General features: G+C 44.3%; 1 protein-coding gene across 1 annotated transcript in view; it reads left to right on the forward strand.

Annotated features, from left to right (window-relative positions):
- The window catches only part of LOC135898048 (alanine aminotransferase 1), a 52,817-nt gene that overhangs the window by 938 nt on the left and 30,800 nt on the right, over window positions 1-21,079 (forward strand). Inside the window, exons 2-5 of the mRNA XM_065426799.2 lie at window positions 224-313; window positions 10,006-10,114; window positions 10,426-10,556; window positions 10,680-10,793. Coding sequence (XP_065282871.1) covers window positions 224-313; window positions 10,006-10,114; window positions 10,426-10,556; window positions 10,680-10,793 — 444 coding nt within the window. The remainder of the gene's footprint in view (window positions 1-223; window positions 314-10,005; window positions 10,115-10,425; window positions 10,557-10,679; window positions 10,794-21,079) is intronic.

Consider the following 21,079-nt stretch of genomic DNA (forward strand, 5'->3'; position numbering starts at 1 on the left):
CGAGTCGTCTACGGTCTGTGAACTTTGTGCTTGGCGTAATCTCGGTGAAGATCGATATGGAAGATTTCTCAGTTTTATGAAGTTCCCCGCGGCTTGTTATGACACTGATTGAGCGCCGCAGGGCACATCATATTAAAACATGACCGTGTGAACCAGCGGATTAGCACCCATAAGCATATTTAAGTGTTTTTGTGTCTACTGCAAGGCTTTTTTTTTTTTCTAGGGCAAGAAGTTCAATTTCACTGAAGTGATTCGAGCCAACATAGGTGATTGCCACGCAATGGGTCAAGTGCCATTGACCTTCTTCCGCCAGGTACACATCTTTTAACTTTTTTTTTAATCCCTACTTGAGCCTAGCAAGGTCCAAAGCTTCCTGATAATTTCAGCTGTAAGACCCCCCAAATGCCCCCTTATTTGCTGTTGCTGCAAGAGGGAGTTTGGAGAGACCACGATTTGAGGGAAATTTTTAAATTTTTTCTTGCGCCGCCTTGGCGGTCTGGAATTCGGACATGACTGCATTGGTCAGACATGCGCATTGTGCAATTTGATTTCGTGCAGCACATATCACCATACTTTTCATCGTAATTGTACGTTCACACACGTGCATGCTCGCAATGCCGCTAGCATTGGCTGTTTCTAATAACTTCACTACAGTTGACTATAAGTAAACTTAATTTAAATAAAGCCATTTGCTCAGTGTAAATATTGGCAATATTTAGTGTTGCAAATCGCCACTGCTCTAAACTACATGCAGCAAAAATGTAGGTAGCCTGACATACTTGACAAAGTTATTGCTACTGCAACTCAAATGTTGATCATGGATTATTGGCAATAAAAGCCATGCACATTATTTTTAAGGCTCGTGCTCCGATCCAGCACTGTACAGACTTCGGTATATGCTTTCTATGGAAACTTCGACTATAATGTCATTTCTCTTAAATACACATTGCATTAAATATTTCCAAAGTAATGCAAGCGACTTCATGTGTAACACGTGGCATGCAACAAACATTACTGGCACTTATTGCACACAAAATATGTGTCAAAAACAGTACAGCCATTGCATTCTTTTTGGGCAGTGCCAAAGCATAGTTCAGTCACACGCATGTGACAGTTATCATGCACACTTGCATGTGACTGAACTATGCTTTGGCACTATGCTTTGATAGTCACATGCATGTATGCATGATAGCTGTCACATGCATGTGTGCGTGATGTTGGTCCAGGTGGACCTACTATCATCTTTTAAGTGTCCTACGGAGTAAGTGTTGTGATAAGGGATTACAATTTATAAATAAAAAGAAACGAAGGTTTTTTGGACCACCAGTAAATTTAATGTAATGAAAAACATTGCTTTATTATTGTAATCAATGCCATTTGCAATGAACAGATGCCGCTTGCTCGAGGCAGCTGAAAATGGTGCAATAAGTTGAACAGAAATGTTATATGATATGATTTTGGTGCTTGTATTGTGTCAAATTGATTTTACTGAGGAAGTCCCTTAATATTAAAAACCAACTGCAACAAACTTTGGACCACATAAAAGCCTCGTTGAAGGTACTGTAGATATAGAGGAGCCTCCATGCAACATTTGACGTTAGAAATATGAGTGGAAGCGTTGCAAAAAGGTAACAAAATAGCTGTCTTTAAGGCCAAACTGAAAAAAAAAACACCACCATGACCACTCGCCGGAAAGGATGTATGACCTAACAAGCGTCACGTTGGCGTTTGTTAGGGATAAGCCCAGACCACATGTAACATACGTTTGTTATTGATATTGCTTCAAAATGCTCAGTCTGGATTTGGCTACTATCTGTCAGTCAAACTGGTGCAGGACAAAGCTGGTCCGCACCACATAGCATGACCAGACTGGAGCACACGAGCGTGAGCGTGTACTCAAGCAGTTGCGGGTTGCTGCGTCTGCTGCATAGCGTAGATACTGTAGCCAGCCCAGCGTGCTGCAAAAAGCCCGCTCACTGTTGAGATGCTCGTACAAGTGGGTATTCCGATTGGTATTTGTGAGTGATGTTGCTACAGGCGTTTAGCAATGCGAGCCAGTCCAGGCACCCACGGTACACTGAAAAATCTCGGAGGTGGCGTGTTGAGATTTACGTCAGAACGACAAACACCAGATGCGAGCATCATCACCTTAAATGCTGTTTAAAGGCTGCTAACAAGAAAAACTATGCACAATTCTAGTCCTGTGGCTTTTCCAAGATTGGTTGAGAGGTATATACAGGGTGTTTCACGTAACTTGAACCAAGGATTTTTAAAAAGTAGTTAGCCGCAGCTGAATGAAACCAACAGCATATGGTTTGCTGTCAAGTGGCGCTCCTTTGAGTATTTCTTATATTCTGCTTAATTTAATTATTTAACTAAGGCAAATGATGCAAAATTTTTAATATTACTTTAGGGCCAAGTGCATTACTTTGTAGAGGGGGTTTTCATAAACTACCGATCCAATTTTTTTGTGGCATTGTACGTGCTGCCTGGTCATTCTTTTCGCCTTTTAAGGAAAGCCCGCGAAATATGGAATACAGTCGAGTCCACTTATAACAATGTTCAAGTGCCATGAAAATTTTATTGTTATAACCGATAATTGTTATAAACGGGTTGCACGAAAAGAAGCATAACAACTGCAAAGAGGGGTAACAGACGGCAAGTGACATGCCAGCTCCGCCCAGGCATCGTTTTGGTGGTCCCGAAAGGGGCCTTGTAAAAAATACGAGAAGGTTGCCGCGGCTGCCTCTCAGCTTGAAAATCCCTTAGCGTCCTCCCCCCCCCCCCCCCCCAAAAAAAACAAAGAAAACGTGAATACCTAAGAGCATTTAATGATGGCAAAATAGCTTGCACTTCTCACTTTTTTGCTGAAACAAACCCGTAATCGGCGAGTTTCGACTGCTTCGCGGCAATCTTGCCGATGTCTTTCTGGAGGGCATCCAAATGTTAAACATGTCCGAGCGAAGTCCCGCAGGGAATCGATTATTCTTGAGGCCTCCTGTTGAGACACAACTTGTACAGGTTCCGGTTCATCTTCGTCGTTGCTGCTGTCATCGTCTTCCGCGCCGGTGACTGCTGCAACGATCGCCTCGTCAGTCAATTCTTCGTTTGTCGCGACTGCATCGTCGGCGTGCAAGAATTCTTGAAGCCCCTCCGCGTCGCCGTCATCACCACGCACCGTAGACCAAAGTTCTGTAATGGCTCCATCGGCAGTAGCTTCGCGATACTCCGCATCACTGATATCCCCGGCAAAGTCCGCTTTTCGGAAGCAATTCATGATGGTGGAGGAGCTGACTTCTGCCCATGCTCCAAAAATGAATTGGACAGCCATCAGAAGCGAAATCTTAGTCTGGAGCGGGTCGGCATTCACGCACAGCAATGTCCAGGTTAAGAGCAAGCCTGCTCAACACACGTCGGCGATATAATGCCTTGAAGCATGCAATCACGCCTGCGTCCATGCGCTGCAAGCCTGCCGTCGTGTTCGGCGGCAGGAAAAAAATTTTAACGTGCGACAGCTTCTGGGCAGTCTGTTGTGCAGTACAGTTATCAAGGACCAACGCCACCTTCTTGCCTTCGTGCTGCATCCGCTGATCGAACTCGCTCAGCCACTCGCAGAAAAGCTCACGCGTCATCCACGCTTTCTTATTATGACGGTAACGAACTGGAATACTCGCAGCACCACGGAAACAGTGGGGATTCATAAATTTTCCAATTACGAACGCGGGACATTTGTCGCTGCCGTCCATATTCGCGCAAAGGAAAACGGTCACCCGTAATTTGCTCTGCTTGCCGCCCTTACAGGAATCGCCTTTGAGTGCATGTGTCTTCGATTTAAGCATTTGAAAGAATAGCCCGGTCTCGTCACCATTGTGCAAGTCCCGGTCCGCATATGCTTCGCGGATGTACGGCAGTGTTTCATCTAACCACTTCAGTCTAGCGTCGACATCGAGCGACCCTGCCTCGCCCACGAGTGCCTTGTAGACGATTCCGTGCCTCTTTTTGAACCGCTGAATCCAGCCACCACCAGGCTGGAAATCGGTATTTTGAAGGAGATATGCAAAGTGTTTCCCCTCCTCTGCCAAAATCGAGCCACTAATATGCAAGTTCATAGCACGTGCGCTAAGGAACCACTGATACAGTGCCTCCTCCACGTCTTTGTAGGCACCATGCCGAATCCTTTTCTGTCCCTCCTCCATAGCATGGCCAGCACTAGCATGGCATTCGTGTTCAGTCATCTTGAGCGCATTGCGGATAATGGTTGAAACTGTCGGCTGTGACAGGCTGTACTTGCGTACTAAGTTGCACACTTTTTCACCACCTCTGTGCTCTCTCAAAATATTTCGCTTCGTTTCCAAAGATATTGCCGCTCGCTTTCTCTTCTGCGGCAATTGATCCAGTTGAGCCACGCTGGCCGCGCTTCCTGAAGGAGAATCCTCCATCGTTGAACTCTGGGGGGGATCTGATGGGCTTGCAGAACCAGCAGGACCAAGGCCGGTGATGGCAGATGACAAAAACCTCGCTGGCAACGCACGTGCTTTGACACTGTCGTGACGCGTTTTCAACGAGCGGCACACCCTCAGAATGGACTGCTCCCCGCACGCCGATACAAAAGCAACAAAAGAAATGCTTTCCTTCCCTCTCCTACTCTGCCCAGAGGAAAGCGTCCGTCTTTTCTCCTGCTTCTCCTTTCTCCTCGCATGCGTCGTCACGTGAGCTTTTCGCCGCCCCTATGTGGGCGGCTCCGCATACACGCGCGCGCTTTTGGCGGAGTAGTTTGGCCGGTGTGGTCGCTGCGTTTGCGCATTTTTTTTCTGTGAGGGTTGGCTCCAAATGACATTTAATTGTTATAACCGACAATCTAGTATGATAGCATTGTTATAAGCGGTTTATTTTACCATAGAACACACTGCAAAGGTGACGGTGCCGCGGCTGTCCATTGCTATATCCGATATATTGTTAAAAGCGGTATTGTTATAAGTGGGTTTGACTGTAAAACCATGTGACTGCACTCATCCGCTATCATATTGCAGCACTCTTAACCTCGCTTTGTGCGAAAGAACCGTGCGCACGGACCATGGCGAAGTGAGCGGCCATGGCTCTAGCATCGGCTTCACTGTGCGCCAGCATCTTTGGCAGTGGCACATGGAAAAGACGGGTCGCTGTCTTTGATAAGCAATAGGCTTGATGCACAGTCCAGAGCGCTGCAATACAATAGCGCACGAGTGCAGTCATGTGGTTTTATTTCATATTTTGCAGGCTTTCTTTAAATGCCGGAAAAAATTGCCACACAGCATGTACGTTGCCACAAAAAATTGGATTGGTTGTTTCTGAACCCCCTCTACAACACAATGAAATCATTTGGCTCTAAAGTGAATATTAAAAATTTTGAATTTATCTTAGTTTTATCTTATCTAGTGTTTCTGAACCCCCTCTAAACACATTGAAATCATTTGGCTCTAAAGTGAATATTATAAATTTTGAATTCATCTTCGTTTTTTAAGTAAATAAACGGAATGTAAAAGGCACTCTAAAGAGTGCCACATGGCAGCAAACTATGTTGTTGGTTTCATTCAGCTGTGGTTAGCTGCTTTATTAAAATCTTTGGTTCAGGTTCCGTGAAACACGCTGTATACTACTCATTTGTGACTAATTTAGCCAAAGCGAAATTTTCTTACAGTTGGCCTTTAAGGGCCATACTTAAGTGCTCAGGTAAGCCATATGATTTGTAAACAAATATTAGATTTTACATCACTACTGATCACAGCGACAACTCTACAAGAATCTTCAGCCACCTCGGCCCATTGTACACTTGTAGGTAATTTCATTCAAGAAATGATCTCATTTCCTTTCCATATGATGCCATCAGCAACCCTTTCTGTATAGAAATCCATATTGAAATATTTAGCTGTTTGTTTCACTGGGTAAAGAACTAAAACACAAAGGCAGTAAACAATTCTTTAAAGTAATGATGCAAATAGATGGACGACCACCTGCTGCTGAGTGTTTGCTTTTATATGTACAGTCGCGGACAGAATAAAATGGACCACGGGATCTCCGAAAACGTTCAATTCCCGAGCAGCCTGTAGCAGTAACCAGTAAAACTGCCCACGACAACGTTGTTAGCATATTCTAGTCGAGGTCCAAAATGCAAATACCAGATTGCGTTGTGAGGTTGCGGAGATATTCAGCTTTTTCTTAGATTTCATGGTCCGTAATATTCTGTCCGTGACTGTACATGTGAAGAAAGGGAACTTAATGAGCACCGTGGAGAAAATGAAGGGAGGGAAACTGAAAGCCAAATGAGGCAACATTTATAGTAGTAACTACATTAGAGGAGTGCAGTGAGATAAAGGCAGTGTACCAGTGTTGTGTGAATCTTTTTGCTTTTGAAAGTGTTCCTCGTAGAAAATTATACTAGGAGCTTGTAAGATTTCAAATGGGAATTTTTCGTAATGTTGAAGTAATAACTAGGCAAGTTCCTGGCATTTGAAGCTGTTATAACCTTCTTTTGGTGGTTACCATTAAAGTACAAACCCCATGCAAGCGATCTTGCGCGCGACAAGCGACGGGGTGGACATGGCTGTCGCGTTCGCTCGTACCCTACAAGGCATACCCTACGCAAGCAACAACTTTGAGCGACGTCTCCTCAATGTTGCCGGTGTGAGTGCAGCAAATGCGCGCCAAAACTGGCATGACATGTGCTTTATTATTTTAAGTTGATGTGTTTTATTGTAAAGAGCAGCTTAAAATATTTCTGAAGGTCTTGTAGTAGGTTCTTACTCTTGCACGTATCAAAATTTAATTGTTTACTCGTTCCATGCGACAATCTGTAGTACTTGACTAATGTATATTCAGTCATAGTTTCCTACGAAAATTACTAGAGGGAACTCTGGCGCTAGTGTCTACGGGAGCTGCAATGGGAGCGGTTGTCCCAGCATGGGAATTATGGGAAGTACATGGATTTGCCTAAACTTCGTCTTTTTGGCTTCAAACGGCTTTGTGACTTTGTAAACTCGTCATTTTCAAGAGTATATTGCTCAACAAATAATTAAATAAACATTATTAAAATTGCCCGATGGCAGAATTCGAACACAGGGACTCTAGCACAGATACCTGATATTGAAACCATTAAGCCACGGACGCATGTATCGACAAGCGAATGAAACGCCCTTATGAATTTATCGCGCGCATGCCAGTGCCTTGAGACGCTTGGCGCGTTTCGATTTGGCCACCTGCACAAGCTCAATCGTTGCAATTAATAGCAATTGTACGCGTTCCCGGCGTCTCCTGCACTTCGAAGAATATAGATTGCGCTGAAATATACGACAATAAGATTTATATGGCGTAATACATAAAGTCACAAGAACGTCTGAATCCACAAGCACGAAGATCAGACAAATCCATGTACTTCCCATCATTCTCATGGTAGGACAACGACTGCAGCGCCAGAGTTCCCTCTAGTAATTTTTGTAGGAAACTCTATGTATCCAGTTCCGGCTTTGCGCTATTGGCTAGTCGCTCATGGCACTTCTGGGTGACAAGTGACAAATTCTAGGTTTTTCAGAACCAAGCGTTAAGAGTGACAAGAGCAAGCAGTCTGTTCACATGACAGCCCATTTCGTCGTTTGTTGCCATTGCACACAAAATCGCTCTCATGTGGTTTGGGCTTGACTTGCATTTACAGCCGGTCATGGGCTCTCAGTGGTATACAGACCTATTTCACAGCCATGCATCACAGCAGCATCTGTTTTTTTATGAATGTGGTCACTATAAATGTGCAATGTAATTAGAACTTAGAACTCTTGAGATCAGTAACATACCGTTATCGTGACAGTTACTTCTACATCATATTCAACAAACTGGACATTGGCTGTGCATTTAATCATTTAGCCCCATACCTGCCGTGGTTGCTCAGTGGCTATGGTGTTGGGCTGCTGAGCACAAGCTCGCGGGATCGAATCCCGGCCACGGCGGCTGCATTACGGTCGGGGCGAAATGCAAAAACACCCGTGTACTTAGATTTAGGTGCACGTTAAAGAACCCCAGGCTGTCGAAATTTCCGGGGTCCTCCACTACGTGGTTTTGGCACTCAAAACCCCATAATTAAATTTAAAAAAAAATCTTTTCGCCCCATGTTTAGAAGTTTCTGTTACATCTTATTCCACTTTTTTTTTCTTTTTGTCCTTTTTTGTAACAGATGGAAAGGTAACATTACAGTGGCGCATGCACAGTTCTCTATATTACCTTTGTAGCTTCTTGCATGTTTCCTATCCTCCTGCTTGTAGTTAAAAAAAATTATCACTGACAAGCATGAAAATAGTCATATACACTGATTTATTAAGTACGCTTGGCTCTACATCCGAAATCAGTGTGAACCCCTGCTAAGGGATATTTTAAACATGGTGGCTTCTAACAAATACGGCAGATCAGTTCATTTCTGCTGGGTCCCAAGCCATGTTGGAATACCGGGTAACGAAGCAGCAGACACATTTGCATCCATGGCATCGTTCAAAGGCATAACCAACTCAACACTTACATACAAAGATTGCATCTGAGCGATTTGGAAGGCCTTAATGACACAATGGCAACATGAATGGGACTATTGTGCAAACAAGCTACATTTTACTAAAGCTGTACTTGGTGAGTGGAAGTCATGCAATCACCAGGAACGGTTTATTGAAGCAGTTTTATGCTGACTAAGGATTGGGCACACACACCTCACACACAATTTTTTACTTAAAAAAGGAGACCCACCAACATGTGAGAAGTGCCAAGAACAGCTAACAGTTCTGCACACTTTACTGACAGGTACACATATTGAGACGAAAACTTTTGCACAATTTATATAAACGACACATGCTTTCACATACTGCTTTAGTTTTTGGAAATGATCGACTAGTGCCATTACCCAACGGGGTTAAGTTTCTATACAACATTGCCTTTTTACACAAGCTATAGAACACCACAGCTTTCGCAGATATTAAATTTGATTTTATAACACCTTGTGTTGGGCGCAGCATAGCCTTAGTTGCTTTTGCACCACTAAACCCCATTTAATTAACTATCCTCCTGTGTGGCCATGTTGTTTGTTCCACATGCTTTTCCAGAGGGAATTGGTGCCTCTACATTGTTATGACAGCCCTTTGCGTGCCTCTAGTGAAGCAGAAACATTTGTATGTTCAAGACCACTCCAAGCTGAAAACATTAAGTGCTGGAGGTTTTATAACTTTGAGGTGCTAAGAAGCATTTTCTCACAAGAATTCCTGTTCAAAGGTAAAATGGCGCTATTGCAAGGCATTTGAAAAAAAATTCAAATCGGCACTCCCTCTTCTTTTCTTTAACTGTCATCTAGCTGCAGTATGCAGCAACAGGTCCCCGGAGAAATAGTCCTATGTTTAGAACTATTACATCAAAGTTGTGCTTTGTCTTCTTCTTTTATTGAGCATGGCCAGTTTCCATCCCTAGGGTAGAAAATAAAAAGATACACATTGCGAGAACCCTAGAAGGACAAAATTAATCGGGGGGTCCTTCACTGCATGACCCTTGTGTAGCTCATCGTAAAACCTCAGGATGAAAAGCCCCATCAATCAATCGGTTCCCCTCCTAGCTGCAACAGTTTGACATGTTGTCAGCTGGCATTGTCAGCTCCAGTAGTTTATTGTCATCAGTGCAGCACAGCCCTGCTGCTGATGGCATGGAACTGCCATAACAACAAAACATTCAGCCAAACCTTTTGACTCCCACAATACCTCTTGGTTCCCACAATAATCTGAAGTGATCATTGCTAGTTGCTTTACACTCATATTCATTCAGAACGTTCAAAATTGAGCTCTTTAAAAGAGAATTTGGCTTAAAACTTGTTAGGTCAGCAAGGTACCAGTCTGGAATTTCTGATTGTGCAAAGTTGCTAAATTTTTTAACTCAAAAATTCTGTGTTGTGTATGTCTGCTGTATGCATAGAAATGGTATTGAAATCTTGCCCCATCCTTGCTCCCTGATTCTTAGGTCATAGCAGCATGTGCAAAACCTGATTTGATGAAAGGGGACTTGCTTCCAGCTGACGTAAAGTCAAGAGCTCAACGTATTCTGGAGGGCTGTGGAGGAAAAAGCGTAGGTAAGCACTAGGCACTTGGAGCATGCTCTAAGGTTTGGCCGTGAGCTAAAAAAACTTTGCATTGTGCACAGCAAAAGAAATTATCAGTATGACAACAGCAAAATGCAGATAACACAAAAGTGCTTTGTGCTTCATCATGTGAGCCACAAGTGTGTATTTTTATGAAGCTGTTATACATTTGGGCTGGTGCATTTTAATGTACCATAAGGTTTAGATGCAATAAATGTTTTATAGTTCTGTAATGTTGTGTTCCTTGTCATGAGAGCACTTCAGAATCTCATTGTTCACCTGCTTATGTTTTTATTGCTCAGGTGCCTACAGTGATAGTGCAGGTGTCGAAATCATTCGGAAACATGTCGCCGAGTATATAAGTGAGCGTGATGGCTTGAATGCAAAATATGAAGATGTGATTCTATCAACTGGTGCCAGCGAGTCTGTTCGGGTTTGTAGATCTCATTATTTTATTGCTATTTCTGTTTAAGCTGATATTTTTTTGTTGTGAGCCTGCTATGAGTTTCTGCTGTTATGGAGCAAGCCTTTGTAACTGGGAATTTTGTCTTTCCAGTCAGTGCTGAACTTGCTTAATGTGCATAAGGATGGAAAACCATCTGGAGTCATGATTCCAATCCCCCAGTATCCCCTCTACTCTGCAACCCTTGCTGAATATGGTATACATCAGGTATGGTATACTTGTTTCTTTTTTTCATGTACCAACAAATGAAGCGCAGTAATGCTAGTACAAGGTGCATAGTACATCATGCACTTTGAAGGTTGCTGCAAGCGCTCACTTGTTAAAAATGTTTACTCATTGCTTGCCATTCAAATACACACAAAAAAGGTCCTGTGAAGAATTCGGACTTAACACAGTTGACCATCTTACAATTATCCATTTTGTGAAATACTGCATTCATGGGTTATTGCACAATTTAAGCTTGAAATGGAATTGTGAAAAAGAAAAAGATATGGCAGTAGATGAGCACTTTTGACGTCACCATGACCAATTGCTAAGTGAAAAGTTTCTTCGTTCATTATCATGATATACCAAATGTGTCTGAGACTGTGTGCTTACATTATTTAATTTCATTTATTGATAACTGGAGCCCTTAGTTTTGAGCGTTGCATTGAAGGTTTCTCGGAACACTGGCATGACGAGGAGTATGCCAGTGGCATTGCAGGTATCGCACCTTGATGGCGCACGAGATGTGACCGAAGGAAAACTATTGGCATTTGTCAACATCCAAAGAAAGGATTACATCAATTTAGATCGGCGAATAATGTCTATTCCGCTCAGACCAGTGTATGCATCACGACATGGTATGCACACAGCTTTTAAGTATTGCTCATGTCTGCAGTGGAAGCCAAAATGCTGCCTTGACTTTGGCAGAGCCCATTGAGCCAAGCGTCATTGTGCATCCACTTGGCTTTGTCATTTTTGCAGCCAAACACACTGTGTATCTCTGGAGGCCTTCTAAACCTCAGCGCACAGTCCATGCATGCACCATCTATGCCAGGACAGCATGACGGCATGATCGTGCCATCATGCGACAAATGTGACGCACCAAATGTGCAACGCAAAAGAGCGAAAATGGCGTCCACCGAAAGAAAGCAGCGAAGTTTGCATTTCCATAGTCATCAGTGGAAATTGTACATGATTGACAGCAACAACAGAACGCTTTGTGCCTATTTGTGCCTTTGAAACCTTCATTCTTGCGTTTACCGCCATGCGTGGCACCGTGTTGGCCACGTGCCTTCATGTCTGCATAATCTCCATCCATGATCACGTCCTTAGTGGCCGCGGTTTCTTCTGCAGCTGTTGTCTGTAGTTTTGCTTTGACTCGGTGTGCGCATCGGCTGCATGCCTTTATGACTGCGTAGTCATGCACAGTTGTGTCGATAGCGTCCATGATTTCATCATCAGCCTTTGCGGCAAACAGTAGTTTCATTTTGACTTTGTACGTACGTCAGCTGCATGCTTTCATGACTGCGTAGTCGCCATCCACGATCACGTAAACAGTGGCCTCTGTTTCGTCTGCAGCAGTTGCAGCAAGCAGTCGTTTCGTTTTTACTTGGTGCAAAGCTCTCGAGGATGAAGAGCACCATCTACATCGCAATGGGCGGCGACTTGGTGACACTGGCGAAAAAATCCCCACATAGGCGTCGGCAGGCATTTGGTGTGTTGCGACACCGCGTACCCGAGCACACGAGGGTTGGACCCTCCCGCGTGTAGCTGTGCGCGGCTTAGCTGTCTCCGGGGAAAGGGGGATCCTGGGAGTTGAGCCGATGCCGGGTGTTCGGATCTTTAAGGCCCCCCGGTGGAGGCAACACACCTCTTTGGCCTCTGCTTCACGTAGATGGCACCCCTGGGCTGACCCCTCCAGGGAAAATCGGCTGGTTGCCTTTTCCTGTCCCCCTCTCCGAACTTATTTCTTTCCTGGATACTTTCACCGCTGTCCTGTCCTCTTTTCTCTTCTGTTACTTCTAAATTTTCGTAGGCGGCTTGGGTTAACCTTGAGTATATGCCCTCTCTTCGGTATGTTATATTGGGTTATAGCAGCAATGCACGGCTGGCATCTGCAGCCTTACAGGTTAAGAGCTACAGCATCCCCTAGTTAGGCTTCCGCGGTGGTTGGCCATCATTGCTGCCGAAACTGGGGTTCAATGGGGTTCATGCCCCCCCCCCCCCCCCCTTGAAATTTTGTTGTGATGTCCATGCACCGTCGACCAAAGCAACCCCCGCCGCCGGAAATTATTCTGGATTTTGTATACGATGTCTTGTTCGCGCTCGAAAAGACATCTGACCGCTAACATTGCGAACTCGGGCTGGATTTCGTGGCAACGCCCATGCACCGGGAGTCGCATAACGCAAGCAGCCCCATGCTAGCACAGTTTCAAGGGCATTTTGATGGTGAATGGGCTCACCGCGGAATCGCGAAGAGGCCGCGGAATCTTAGGAGCGCATAGATTTCAATTCTGAAACTTTATTGGCGCAAAGTTCTTGTATATTTTTGATGCAAAACGTGCATTGACATTTCCAAAGTTGTGCTTCAGAGAATGTGGGTTTGAGGTTGTGTGGAAGTTTTTGGGTTTAATGTTGTTATAAACATTTGACGCCAAAGGTGCATTGACTTTTCTAAAGTCTTAGATCGGAACATACAACGAGACAAGCCAAATCAACACACTATCAGAGAAGTTGACAAAACACGCAGCGAGATCCGATGAGACGAAGCGTTGTGATGGTTCATTTGGGCCGTCGTGTCGCATAAAAAGAATATCAACTTTTTTTTTCACCTATGCCAAAGCATCCATGTCAAGGCGCTAAAGCCAGCCAGGGTAACTACATTGTTATTTATTTTTTCTAGCTTGACTTTTATTCGTGAGGACACATTGAGCCTCTTAATTTTTTTTATTCTCACTACTATACCCGCGGGCTGCCGGAGCCAGCCAGAGCGCACGCATTTTTCTCGTGTTGCCCCGACCACCGCGCGGTGCACTTCGGTGCGCGTTTGGTTTTCTCTGGCCGAGTGGATTTCCACCTGGCAGAGTTTTGGACGCCTTATGGCTAGCAGATGAGAAAAAGAAACAATGGTCGCCCACCGCCATCACTGTGAAGACTCAACGGATCGCACCACGTTCGCTTGAGTGCAACCTCTCCGGGAAGTCTTGTCTCGCCGGTGTAGGATAACGAGGAATATATGCGTATGGTTCTCAGTGGACCAAGCGTATCACATTTTCTTTGATATTCATTCGGTAGCTACATTAATTGCCCAAAGTAGGCATTGGATTGTGGCCAACATGCTCTCCTTTGCGGGCTTTTTTTTTATTTTGGTCCCCTGCCCTACAAAAGAAATAAAATAGATTGTTGCGGCGCAGCGAATTGTCGCATGGTGAAAGTTTGTTACTTCTTCTTTTGCGGAAAGTAATCGGCCACGGCATGCTTCAGTTGCCGGATACTATTATTATATTGAACGCTCCAGGCAGATTCCTGCTGTCGCTGTCGCCCTCATGTTTCGTATTGGGCGATAACGTCGTGACCATGCACCGCATGCTGTATGTGCGAGTGAAAGAGTGGGGGGGGGGGGGGGGGGGTGCAATGGATGAGCCGACGATGGTGGCTCAGTCTTGTGCATGCAAAGGAGAAAAGCGGGGAGCAAGTGCGCCGCTTTCCGTCGCACGGGTTCTAGGATTCTGTGAATCTGTTATTGCGCAACATGTTTATTTGCCTTGTTTGAGGCATTATATACAGTGACTTTTTCTTAGATACGTAGATTTATTGGAGACTTATACGTATATTTAAATATCTTGTTGCGAGGTTTTGTGTATACGTGCTGTGAACTTCCTTTCCAGTGACACTATTTTGCCCTTTATCAAGCATTTGTATATTCAATTGTATCTTCGCATTTCTAATGAACAAGGGCAAGTCAAATGAAAGTGAGCCCACCCACCCTGCGCAATAATGGTTCGGTTCGTTATCTGCAAGGCATGCACATAGCACACAGGCCTCTCTCATTTACAAAAGTGACACGCAGGTGTGAGAGTAAATGTTCTTTAATGCTCTCGTACACCGGGTTGAACATGGTGGTGTGACATAATGGACGCTTCAGAAGTTGAGCAGCGTGGTGCCGTGAGGTTTTTGAGTTGAAGGGGTTTGCCAAAAAAGAAATTAGTCGCCGTGTGACTGCTGTCTACATTGAACATTGCATTTCATTGGCCACTGTGAAGCGTTTGAGCAAACGGTTGAAAGAAGGACGTGAAAGTTGCAAAGACGATCGAAGACCAGGCCAAAGCCATCGTGCAATCCCCCGAACAAAATTGCAAAGGTTGATGAGCTGATGAGACAAGCACGGAGGATAAGCATAGAGGAACTGGCAGAGCATGCGAACATCAGTCACGGTTCGGTTCACACCATAATTCATGAACATCTTGGTTATCGGCTCTTGTATGCGCAATGGATGCCCAAGATTTTGAACCACCGCCAGGAGATGGAGAAGTTCGGCGCTTCCTTGACTCATTTGATCCCGTATAACAATGAGGGTGACAACTTCTCTGCAACTGTGATCGGGGACGAACCATGGTGCCACTACTACGAGCCTGAAACATGACGGCAAAGCTTACAGTGTAAAGATTCGAATTCACCACCCCAAAAAGAAGCAAAGGATGTAATTTCTGCCGGAAAGGTGTTATTGACTTTTTTTTTCCATCGGCAGGGGCCATTACTGATAGAATTCGCTAAAGCTGGAAAGACTATCAATCGTTTCCGATATTGTGAAACGCCGGATCGGCTGCGTGTTGCAATAAAAAATAAATGACGTGGAAAATTGACGAATGTGGTCATCTTGCTCTACAACCTGCCTATGGTGTTGGGCTGCTGAGCACGAGGTCGCGGAATCGAATCTCGGCCACGGCGGCCACATGTAGATGGGGGCGAAATGCGAAAACACCTGTGTACTTAGACTTAGGTGCACGTTAATGAACCCCAGATGGTCGAAATTTCAGGAGTCCTCCACCACGGCGTGCCTCATAATCAGAAAGTTGTTTTGGCATGTAAAACTCTATAATTTAATTTTTAATTGTTCCACAAAAATGCTCGTTCCCCCGTCGCTGATGTTGTTAATACAAAACTGGTAAAGTTCAAGTGGGAAACGCTGCAGCATTCCCCATATCCCCATATAGCTGAGACCTGTCACCTTGCGACTTCCACATTTTGGGACATATGAAAGAACAGTTCAAGGGAAACAGATTCGTGTCGGACGATGACGTGAAAGAGTCAGTCGCAGATTTTTTGAAGCAGCAACCCAAGGAGTTTTATGAGAAGGGAATCACCCGACTCGTTAGTGAATGGGACAAATGTCTAAATGCTGATGGAGACTTCTTTTAAATAAAGTACTTCATTTGTCATATATTCGCATTGGCGCACTTTCATTTGACTCGCTCTCGTATATTTTGCAGAACGGCTTTATATACATGCTCTCTGTTGGGACAATAATTTCGGCGCAATTGCTCACGACACACGACCGGTGACAGCTGCTCCTGCGTAATACATTGGAATAAATGACAGCGTCATTGAGATTTTTCACTGGCCATTGCATATGTACAAAAATGTAGACAAGGTTCAAGAATGACAAGGTTTCATTAACATATTTGTCCTCAACTTGTTCATTTCATGGCCTTTGCATTTTTCATATCAGTGGCATGCACTACTTTGCTGGTTTCGAACTTATATAGTTCTAAAGACCGTGTGATATTTTCCTTCCTCATTAAATAGACAAAAACATGGAAGTATTGATATCAGTTATTTTGAGCACAATTTCTGGCGCATACGAGTATATCTTTTTATGAAAAAATATATATATTGCTTTGTTTTGATAGTGTGTAGTGTTCAAGAATTCGTTTGCAGCATCTTTGGCAATGGCAATGCAGTTATTATTCATGCATTTGAACCCTCGACAAATTGTTTAAGAGGAAGCTTTAGCTAGGGCCAAACTCCAACGTGGCCTATTCAAATACGTACATGTAAAACGCAGAAACGCTTTTCTGAAATAACCCCTGGATTGCTTTTAATCAAATTTGTTGCATTTGAGAGAGAAAGTTAAATTCTAGTATCTGTTTTAAGCAGAATTTTGATTATGGGCCTGAATTTTTAAAAAAAATATTTTGTAAAATTTGACAGTGCGAAGAAAATAGAAGCACAAGTTTTACAAATTCATAGCTCTGCATCAAGAACAGATATCGCAGTTATTCAAGTGGCATCTATTATAAAAATCAAAGCAGATAAATTTAGTATGTTAATTTTTATCTTACGTGAATTGGTTACATGGTGTACAAGGGTTCTGCAAAAGCCGTATTTCGAAAATACTAAATTTTTTTAGATTCATTTGGAGTATATCAAATTTGTTTTCTGTAGATTTACTATTAGATGCGATTCACATAATCGTGATATTATTTTTCATTGTTGAGTTACAGAGTCTTAAATGTGATAGTTTCGTTTTCTGAAAATTTCCGATGTTTGCCAATTTTTAATAAAGAATTGACAACCTAAATGTAAAATCCGAAACCAGAAGTCAGTAGAACTTAGTTTTTCTTTTAAATGCAACAAACCTCATCAAATTTGGTGCAATGATTGCTGAGAAAACGAATTCACCTTCTACATGTATTTAGATGGGAGCACCCGAGCTAAAGCTTCCTTTTGAGGAGAAGACCAAGCTGCAAAGCGAGCCCCCCCCCCCCCCCCCCCTCCTCCTGCCCGAACGAAATTTCTATCTATGCCACTGCACTACATCTATCCTCCCGGTGCACCAAGCGCCTAAGGAGCGGCGAGGCTACCTCGAACGCTCCAGAAGGACAAAACCCTAGCTCTGTAATTTAATCTCTGTAATCTATGTAATCACTACTTCTGTTTCTGTACACACAGCACCAATTTACTTCCCATATAGATACACAAATTATTCAATGGAACGTCACACAGACTTTTATTGAAAGGGTCGAAAGTTGCGGTAATGCTGGTGCGAGTAACAGACAGGAATCGTAATGAATAGTCTTTGACGACCTGTCATCGGCTGGAGGAGTTGCCAGTGTTTAGTCAACGACCGACTTTCCGTCTTCCCGATAATTTGGATGGCTTCGTGGCACCACCACCTGCCCCATAAAGTCAATGTATCAGAACGTCTGAAATTTCGGACGTAAGAATTCTTTGCTGTCCGATTTTCTAGAGGTTTTGCCTTGACCGCAGGTCCGAAACGGCATTAATCAAAGCCACCACTGCTGCCATTTCGATTACCTTGCCGCCTCGAACCGGCGCTCTTTCACGCAGATCCGCTGGCAGCCGTAGCCACCACGGCGGCAATGCTAGGCCTAATTGCTTCATTTGCTGTGAAGCTTCTTGCCGTTGGATGCCATGTTTTTTTTTGAAATAATTCACTGCTGTCAGCAATGGCACGGACTCCGCCTTTGTGGTCCTCGCAATTGGCTTAGAAGCTTCGAAAGCACAGTGCGTTGCATAATGCCGGTTCCCAAAAGTCAGCTTCGCCTCTTTACACAAATTTTAATTGGTGAAGCATTGGCCTCGAGCTCCACCACTGGAAAAGCTGGCGTCACCGTCGGCGTGACGTGCTAGGAGGGATCACGTGGACATAGTGGTCGTGTCGGCTGCTTCGGGAGCACCGAAGCGAGCTGAAAACGAGTTTCAATTCCCTCGTACGCTGCGGTCCTCATTTAGTGGCAAAATTTTCCCGCTTCGAGTGTCTCGTTTACAATGCTTGAAAGCACTACAATAGGTAGTGACTGCCTTTGAAGGCGCGCAACATGGTAGGCTAATGCTCGGTGCCGCAGTGCCGGATGTACGCAACGGACGTACGCAACGGACGTACGTAGCCGCAGGACAAGAAGCTGCGTGAAGCTTGGCTCGCGAAACATAAAACCGGCAAACAGCCATCGCCTACAACTCGGATATGCAGCAAGCACAGATGCGAGGAAGATTTCTGCTTCGGCGCCGGCTCTGCGATGTTTGGAAAACGCGCACTGAGACGCTCGGCCGAGTCCGCTGCCCGACTATTGTCATGACAGTTTGGTCTATGAACTTGTCGATGCTATAGGTACTGGCAAGTTTACTGGAGTGGAAAGGGAGCGGTAAGAAGCACATTAAAAAAAGCATGGCATATGGTCATGTTTATGTTACGAATTAATGCACTGGATTACCAAAAAGGAGCAGCGGGAAATCGCACGCTGAGAACACCGATAAACATGCAGTGCGACGAAACTCGAGAAATAGTATTGAAAGGTCAAAGAACTTAGAAGAAAAAAATGATTGAATCGTCGCGACGGCACATCACAGTCCCCGTAGGCGTCGAAGTCTCTAAAATGAAATTATTTTTGAACAGCTCTGACAGCGCCCACGCAACAATGGTTGCTTGTATACTGTCAAATGCTCATATTCTGCGGCCCAAAGCTCATGGCACGGTGCGAAAACGCGCACGCGGTGAAAGCGAAACAGTGCGCGGACAAGCATGCAGACGCGCAGTCGGTTGCTGCGAATCTGTGCGATCGCTGCATCGAGGTTTCGTTCTATTACGCTCCATTTAGTTATACAAACACTATAAGAACATATTTTACATAGTGTGCTCTCAGCGTTTACCTACCTTTCATGCAAGAGGCCGGTTCGCGAGACTCCATCGCGGCGACCGCGTGCAATGGCGTTCACTGTACATTTTCGGTAAAGAGATAGCGTCTGTAAACGTTTGTGTGTTTTCAGTTTACCCAAGATTATTATTTAGACAGTAAAAAACTTGTCTCGTTTCGAAAGTACTTACAGAAATGTCCTGGAGAGCTCGCACGGGGTGTTTTCAGTCAGCGCTGACAGCGAAATTTATGAGGAGCGCGCCGCATGATCCCTCATACTACGCCAGCGAGGCGCTTCCGACAAATGGCGACTCCGTAACTCCTAGCCGCCATTACCCAAAAGTATTGCAGTGAAGCATAACAAGCATGGGAAGGGTCTATTGCCATGGTACACAGTGTGTATTGCTTAATTACACACGCGTGCACCCAGTATTTCCTGTCGCAGTACGAGCACCGATATGCCTAATACGTGTACTGGTAGGCCTTCAAAGCGTTTTCGAATGTGCTTGTGGTGGTTTGAGCCCTTAAGGGCAGTAAATGACATGCATTTATTTTTTCCAACTGGCCCGGATGTTTTCGCGGCCCCTAGGGAGTTTGAAATATCGGACGTGGACTGTGCAACTGACCAAGAAGATGTTTCAAATGGTCCGTGGGTGAACAAGTGGTGGAAAGTAGAGAACAGAAAGGACCTACGAATTGAGGAATCAACGGGAAAGGAAGCATGCTGCCGCCGTTTTGAAGGAGCTTGAGCTCAAAAAACAAAGTGTTGGCTGATGCCGAGATGCAGGTGTCCCTCATCCAAACCAAATAACTTCTTTAAAGCAGTGAAACACAACACTGAGGCGTCGTGCGCGGGCTGAGAGTATGTCAGGACAGTTGAAGTTGACTCACGAGCTGTTGAGCGATAATCTCAATTGTGACAACGTTCAAACCTCATACCACTGAGCTTGCTATCAGTTGATAGAAATAGCACATATTCGAAAATATTTGCTTCTGTATGAATCTCCTTTTTATTCGTATTTGAGAATGTTTGGCTCGATTTGCAATTTTTTTCTATGACGTTTTATTTGATGTGCATTTTCCTAACCCCTCCCTTCGCTTCCTTTGTGAATAACATAAACACTACTCCTTCGTATTCAAATTGGACTAAGTTGTTTAAAAAAAAAAATTTTTTTGTATGCGTACTAGAGAGTAACAGCATTGGGTGATATGGTTTCAGCCCGTCTTGACATAAAACATGGTTCTGCATCACTCGGGGAATTTCGCAAAGGCACTCAGGGAAAACCTGGAAAACTCAGGCAATTTGGAAATGTCAACTTGGTAGACACCCTGGTCAGAGGTCTTCTTAGAAACCTTGATGATGTGCAAGAACTCATCCACGAATACAATCCAAAAGTGCTGTGTTTACAGGAAACTCACCTAAAATCACAACACACAAACTTTCTCTGATAGTATGTTACGTTTCGCAAAGATCGCGATGATGCTGTCGCATCATCAGGGGGTGTTGCCATTGTTATTCAGAAAAGCATTGCGTGTCAGTGTTTACAGCTCCAAACGCCCCTTGAAGTAGTGGCGGTTTGAGTTGTTCTCCTAAACAAACTCATCACCATTTGCTCGCTTTACGTACCCCCGCATTACAAATTAAACAAACATGAATTTCAGTCCTTTATAGATGAATTGCCAGAACCTTATATTGTTCTTGGCGATTTCAATGCACACAGCTGCCTGTGGGGTGACTCTCGTATAGATGTGCGAGGCCGTCTTGTTGAACAGTTCCTTTTTTTTCTTCTGGTGCGTGCCTTCTCAATATGAAGGAACCCACATATTACTGTCTTGGAAACAGAACCTCTTCTT

The sequence above is a fragment of the Dermacentor albipictus genome, chromosome 1 (assembly GCF_038994185.2).
Source record: "Dermacentor albipictus isolate Rhodes 1998 colony chromosome 1, USDA_Dalb.pri_finalv2, whole genome shotgun sequence".
Lineage (NCBI taxonomy): Eukaryota > Metazoa > Arthropoda > Arachnida > Ixodida > Ixodidae > Dermacentor > Dermacentor albipictus.